Below are 7,426 nucleotides of genomic sequence, written 5' to 3' on the forward strand. Positions count from 1 at the left end.
AACTGAACAAGAGATACACAGACAAGGTTGTAAAGATGTATCAGATATTTCTACTAAAAATGTTAATGTTTTGATGGGTTTTTTTAATTCTTGAAAGTCCAGAATTTCTAAGTTAAATTTATGAAAAAATAAGTATTTGGAAGTCTGGAAATGTAGAGTTAAGGATCAACAACCCCCATTCTCCTCTATAGTCTGTATTAGTCACATGCTGTAAATTGCCACCTATATAAGGCATTCTGGATGAAATTCTTGTCCCACTGAAGTCAATTAGGAGCTTTGCCATACATTTCAGTGAAGCCAGGATATACTCTTTATATATACTCTTTATATATTTTTCAAATTTTTGTAAACTCCACTTCATTCCCTATATGGAAGACCTGAGGTTAGAAGACCTCAGTGAGGCACTGTCCTCTGGGATCTTCAGCTAGCACTGGTATATTATATGGGATCACAATGGATTCCTAAATGGTTACATCTCAGGCTTAGTATGAGGAAGGAAAAGTACCATATAATGCTGTTTGTACTTCATATAAAGAGGATAGTGGAATAGTAGAGACGGGTGGACGTTTGGGGAACATATGTAGACAATGACTACAACATATTGTCTCAACTACATTGGGAATGTGGAAAGGGAGTGGACCAGTGTTTGGGCTGCATCTGATGGCTATCAGGCTGGATGCTGCTGAGTCTGGCTCATTGCAGGAAGGTGAATTGGAGGAAAGGCTGCAGCTGGTAGGTAGCTCCTAGCTAGATAGTGTGCAGTTCATAGATTATTAGGTAGGCTATAGAAAAGTGTAAGGATGCACACTCACCACTAGTGCACCACCTTGTATCAGTGTGTGATATTGTAGGTGTTTTCATCTCCAATACTCCTTGCAGGCCATCTGTCTTTGCAGACCACTCAGCCCTCTGGCTGAGAATTGGCTAGTCCTTTGGGCTGAAGCTCAAGGTCTCAGACTTAGTGGCAGCAGTGTGGGGGGAGGGGCTTGAGATCCTGAACTCAGCTCAAGACACAACCTCAAAGCAACATCTACACAGCTATTTTTAGCGCAAGTCCCACTAACACAAGTTTGTGTGCCTAGGAGAGGAGGCTTGCTCCCAGATGCCGTGTGGACATATCCCATTGGTCTCTAGCACATCAGCTATTCATAGGAAGCAGCCTTCCTGTCTGCTCCCCCTGGCTTCTTTCCCAGACAAACTCGCTCAGCCTATTTATAAGGCCCATGTCTGAATTATCATCTGATTCTTCCTTGTTCCCCCCTTCTCTGTCTGCCAAGTTAATACCTAATTACTGCCCAGGTGAAGTGAATACAATTAACTGGGCCTTTAATTCCTTCTCCTGCCCTCACAGGAAAAATAGGAAACATATGAAAAAGAGTGGTATAGGGATGTAAGACTGTCTCTGGAGCATAGAATTCAAGGACATGGGAAAAGAAAGAATTAAGATTATTTGTGGACCTTAATTTAGAATTTTCAGATTTTTGTTTCTTCATAAATTTAAACTTAACTCAGAATTGCTTTTGTTTTAAGGCCAAGATTTTTAAAAATAGGTACCCACATTTATGCTCTCAAGTCTGTATTTAAGAATCTATGTTTAAAAATTTTGGTCTGTTTTTCTTTTATAACTACAATACTCCAATGAGGATTTTAATCAAAGCAATAGATATATTGTAACAATCATAACTGTATCTTAATAAGGTGTTTTGTTTACTATTTTTCTTGGTGTATTTAAGGAAAGTATTTGTTTTTTAAAAATTATGAAAATAAAAACATTTTAGATTGTTGTTATCTTCTGACAGGAACTCTGTGACTATAACTACACCTATAGTGTAAAAACATTTATGCTATTCAATGAAACACAAGTATGCATGGTTCTGGAATCAAATAATATCCTGGTGAAATAGTGTAGCCTTCTTGAACCTAGTGATCAGTCACAGGTGTTTAGAAACTATGATCACAAGTGGAGTTTATAAACTTGGCCAGATCCTTCACTTTCTTGGGAGTTAAGTTTAAAAACGAGTTTTGTCCATGCGTAACATGTTTATAAATGACACGTGTTGAGGCACCGTGTGTATAAACTCCCTAGAAAGGATATTATAAGGTCTGTAGCAAAAGCCTCTGTGTTCTTAAAGTCTCCTGCAATATGTGTTTTAGAGCTCACCTGTAGCCTCATCTTGGCCCCTAAGTCAGACCCTCCCTTTCCCTTCTAATGCTCAAAACTCTAATTCCATTAAACCTCTTCTCATGTGCAAGAGACTCTCCCTCCCAAAACAGAGTTCATGGAGTTTACAATACCTGTATCAGAACTGAAAGAGTTTATAATATCTATTGGCTTCCATGAGAGTTTATAATGGTCAGAGAGGAATACTATGTGACTAAAGACTTGTGAATTCCAAAAGACTAAAACTGCACTAGTTTTCAATTGGGATAAATAAGAAAAAACAAATTTCGAAGTCTTGGGGTCAAAGTAGGTCAAGTAGTGAAAAGCAACTAATTTTATCAGAACTTGAAAATGCCTTATTATACTCCAGCTTTCTTTTAAAATGTTCCTATCTGATCTCCTAAGCATGGACAATTTCAAACTGAAAAGCATTTGGGGAGATTTTCTCTGTTTGTGCAAAAATGAGGTGGAGAGTGTCAAATTGGGCTTTGAATTGCAACTGTCATAATCTTAATTCTGGAGTCACTGCTGTGAATCTATAATATCTCTGCTCAGTTGCACTGTGCACATCTGAACCTATTACATATTACCCAGGAAATTAATTACAAGCCCTGCCTTCTGCATGAGTGAAAGAAATCTGTCCCACCAATGAATCAAACTCAGTGCCAGACCAATTAAACCTTGTTTGACATTGTCAAAACTGAGAGAATGCTTATATTTTTAGTAAGAAACAATTGTAAAGAGAGAGAGAGAGAGAGGAAATTATGAACTTTGATCAATAATGAGAAATGTAAAATATCTTGGGGCAAGGGTGGGGTAGCAGAGCAGCTGGTTTACTTCTGGTAAATAAAATAATTAGTAATAAAGTCAGTCCCTCTACAAATCTACATGAACAAGAAACCAACTCAAAACAATACTGAGAAGATGAGCTTGGGAAATTACATAGTGTTTCAAACTTTCACAGCTAATGCATTTATTTTAGTAAGGAAACATGACCACCGTCCTTCCTCTCTTTTAATTGGAGCCCTATTTATCAAAGGGGGATGGAAAGTTATGTCAGGCAGTGACTGTTAAGTTCTATGCTTTTTTCACCCTCATTCTTGTGCATAAGGGTGCCGCTCGGTCCTGTGCCCTACCCCACATAGCAATATGGATGCACACTTCTCCCTAAAACCCTACAAAGCAGGAGATACCATTATGCCTTTATTTTCTACTTCAGAGTGTGAGGACAGAGGATATAGAAGAATCAGATGTGGGGGCAAACATGGGGGTAAGATGTGTGAACAGAAGAATGGGTATGTATGGGGAGACAAAGGATGAATTCAGGTGTGTGGGATATCCAGGTGTGTTCGAATGGTGGAGTCGGGAGTGTGGGAGGCAAAGGATGGCTTTAGAGATATATGGAAGGTGTGTGAGTGGAGCCAAAGAGTGTGTGAAGAGTACAGGAGCCAAACTCAAAAGTATTTGGAGATTGCTGGGTGTCTGGGGAGTTGTTGGAAGACAGGAGAGGATGGAAGAGACTAGTTTGAGATGTATGTTTAGGAAGCATAATTAAGGGAATTTTAGGGGTGTTGGCTGTACATGATGGAGTTTGGAGAGCATATATGAGGAGACAGAGTCTGGGAGTGTGTTGGGAGTGTTGCATTAGTGCTGATGGGGTGGAGGCCCAAGGGGATGTACAGGATCAGATTAAGATACAGGCAGTATATATGTCTACACCAGAAAGCTCCCCAAATCCTGGAGTCACATGATTACATCAGAGTCTTGGCTCTCATTTTTTAAAAAGAAAGTCTCTAGCCCTTGTGGGTGCAAAGAAAACCTTGAAAATGGGAGCTGAGTGTGAACCATGCAGTGACCTCTGCCTGGGTCTGCTGAGAGGCTGGGAAAAGAATAGCTCAGGTGCTCCAGGGCTGGGCATGGTATAAAACCTGCACGGGGTCGGGATGCAGTGGGAGTGCGTGGGTCAGGACAGCGGGGCATAGCTGAGGCAGGGGTTAGAGGGCGGAGTGTGTAGTGGGTGGACACGCAAGGCGGGATGCGCGGGAAGGTGGGGAAATACTGGTGTGAGTGGAGCAGCGGGGAGGGGCCCGTGCAGGGGCGGTACCCAGGGGCGGGGCGGGGCCGTGTGCGGGCAGGAGGAGGCGGGAAGGAGCGGGCTGCAGCCCGGCCGCGCTGGGCTCACCCGATGGTTGCGGTCGCTCTCCCGCACCTCCTCCTCCTCGGGGCCCTGGCGGATCAGCGCTTTCAGCACCACGGCGTTGTTGGTGCAGCAGGCTCGGAAGAGGCTCAGCGGCTCGGGGCTGTCGGGCTCCGACTCGCCCAGGGACCAGCTCTCCTCCTCGTCCTCCTCGGCGCCGGGGGGGTAGAAGGAGTCGTCCGAGGCGATGCTGCGGGTGTCGGGCAGCTCGGAGAAATCCTCGTACTCCTCCTCCTCCTCCTCCTCTTCCTCCTCTTGCTGCTGCTGCCGCTCCCCCTCGGGGCTCCCCGGCTCCTTCTCCCCCTCTGAGCCGGGCCGGACCTGCTGCTCCCCCTTCAGTCCTCCCCCGGACTCCGCCCGGGCCTCCCCGGCCCCCTCTCCGGACAGCAGCACCATGATCGCCTCACCTGGGCCTTGGGGGAGGCCCGGGGCGGGTCGGGGGTCGCCCCTCTCTGGTGGTGGGGCCCTGACAGCTGCTGTGCCTCCTCCGCACACGGTGCACTGAGACCCGCCACGGGGACGGCCCCCCAGTTCACCCACTGAGCTCCCCCCCACACTGCCCCACCCAGAGACAGCGCACAGCTCCCGCCCACACACACCCCTCACCGCTGAGCTGCACCCCAGCACTTCCACGCGGACCCACCCCGCTCCGGGCCCCGCGCGCGCGCTCCCCCGGAGTGCAGCCCACCAGCCCGGACAGCAGCGGCCCGGCTCCCTCCGCTCTGCGTCCCAAACACCGGCGGGGCGGGGCGGGGCGGGGGGGGGCAGTTTCTATGCAAACACCCGCCGAGGGGAGGGGGATTTTTCTCTCTGCAATTTTGGAGCCATCTGGTCAGAAAGCCCCGGTCCTGGAGCTCCCGGGGATTGACGCGCGGGGCCGGGGGAGGGGAGGCGCTAAGTGAGTTGTCCCGTCCCAGGCGCGGGAGACACCGGTTGGCTGTGCTGCGGGTAACCCGCGGGGGAGGAGGGGGCGTGGATTGAGACGGGCAGAAACTCCAGCAGCTCCCGCGTCCCGGGAAAGCTGGCGCCGGCCGGGATGCCCCCAGCCCCGCGCCGTGGGGGGAGGAAACGCCGCCGCCCCCCGCTCTCACATTTCCCGCCGGAGGGGATGGAGAAGCTGCGGGGAATCCCCCCTCGGCTGCCTGACGCGCTTGGCGGTCAGGCTCCTCTGCGCGAGTCCCCCTGCTCCCCTCCCCCGGAGAGAAACAACCGCGCTGGGTTTCCCCGCCGCCCTCGTCTACCCACAGACCCCACCGCGGGAAGCCTCCGACGGCCCGGCGAAAATCCCCGGGCTTTGTAGTTTCTTTCGGCTGCTCAGAAACTCCGACCCCATCTTAGCGCCGCTCTTGGGACCTAGGAGCCGGGACAACTCTTGATGCGCACACCCGCTTCTGTCCTCTTGCCTCGGCTCCCATCCCAGCCAGGTGTGCAAAGGAGAGAGCCCAAAACCAACAACCACCCGCCGGCTGGGCAGGGAAAGGCTGCGAGGAGGCACCGAGGAGCAAGCGGCTGCCACAGGAAGAGACATGTAGAAAACTCCTGGCCCATAAGCCGATCAGCGTCTCTTTTGAGATTGAGGCTGCAGCTTAGCATGTTGACATCAGGGACACATTTTAAAAGCGATTTAGCCAGGGGACACACGCAGCTGTCAATGCTGCTTTTTACACGCCACACAACGAAATTGCAATTGACAGGTGAGTCATTTGAATTTCAAGAACACCTTCAACTTCTTCACCTCCTGTACTGCTCATTATTATCTCCATTGAGTAATTCGTTTACATTTCTGATTTTATTCCTATTGTACAAAAAAGAGCTCCAGCGGATTGCCAATTGTCTTTGCTGCTTATGTAGTGGGGGAGGTGAGGAAGGGTCTAGAGCAGTGTTTCTCAACCTTTTTGATGTCAGGGATCCGCTTGCTATACTGTGTCAGGGAGATCTCAGGGACCAGTGTTGGTCCATGAACCCGTCTTGGAGAAACACTGGTCTAGAGCAAACTGTTTAGTACAAATCCTAAATTTCTAAAAGCCATGATTTAACTAAATTCTGTGAAACTTTTCAGGACCCAATATAATTTATGTAAAAACAACGAGAGTTCTGTAGCACTTTAAAGACTAACAAATTTAATTTCAGCAGGCATAAGCTTTCCTGGGCTGCTGTATACAGACTAACAGGGCTACCCCTCTGGAATAATTTATGTAGAATCCTGATCAACCCTAACTTAATATTTTTTAAATTATCATGTTAAATATGTTAGACTTAGAACAATTAAATTATTATGATCAATCAGGATTCTTAGAAAACAACTTCATTTTCAGATAGGAATTCATTAAATGATGTAACCAATCACAAAAATGTACCAAATGTAGAGATAACACATACATAAAAAATTATGGGGGATATTATCTATTCTAATTGTGTGGACACATATCTCTATATCAGTCACTTTAAGGATCATATTCTGCTATCTGTACCTACCTGTGGCATACCACTCTCCACAAGCCATCAATAGGTCTACCTTCTGATTAAAGTACTACATAACACAAGTAAGGGCGGCAAAATCTAGTCCTAAATAACTAGAGTTACATTGTTTCTTTTATTATTGAAAGCATTTCAAATAGAAGGCAAGGGATAATGCATATATAGATTAAATTCCCAGAGCTGCCTTGTCAGAGTTCTTTTCCCTGCCAATGTCATGCATTGGTTAGAACATCCCCTGCCCTGTCTGCTGAGCATGAAGAAGCACTCCTTCTGAAGCCTCTCAGCAATGCTCCTTCACTTCAGTCAAAGCAAAGGGGTGCTTGGCTATCTAAACAGCAATATAAGGAAACCCGCACACATACACTCTCAGCAACTGAATGTGCTTCAGTGCGACTCCAATCCCTGCTGATTTGGGGAAGAAGGATTACTTGATGAGTGCCTGTTCTGTTCATTCCCTCTGAAGCATCTAGCACGGGCCACTATCAAAAGATGGGATACTGGGCTGAATGGACCATTGTCTGATCCAGTATGGCTGTTCTTATGACACTGTGTTGTGTGACCCCATAATTTTTTGTTAAAATAATATATGA

At 47.1% G+C, this 7,426-nt stretch overlaps 1 protein-coding gene across 1 annotated transcript in view; it reads right to left on the reverse strand.

Moving 5' to 3' along the window:
- Positions 1-4,754, reverse strand: part of ANKRD33B (ankyrin repeat domain 33B) — a 75,635-nt gene extending 70,881 nt beyond the window's left edge. Inside the window, exon 1 of the mRNA XM_067569345.1 lies at positions 4,344-4,754. Coding sequence (XP_067425446.1) covers positions 4,344-4,754 — 411 coding nt within the window. The remainder of the gene's footprint in view (positions 1-4,343) is intronic.
- Positions 4,755-7,426: the final 2,672 nt, after the last annotated feature.

This window comes from Emydura macquarii, unplaced genomic scaffold (assembly GCF_026122565.2).
Source record: "Emydura macquarii macquarii isolate MOO-44397 ecotype Brisbane River unplaced genomic scaffold, CSIRO-AGI_Emac_v2 contig_320, whole genome shotgun sequence".
In the NCBI taxonomy this organism is placed as follows: domain Eukaryota; kingdom Metazoa; phylum Chordata; order Testudines; family Chelidae; genus Emydura; species Emydura macquarii.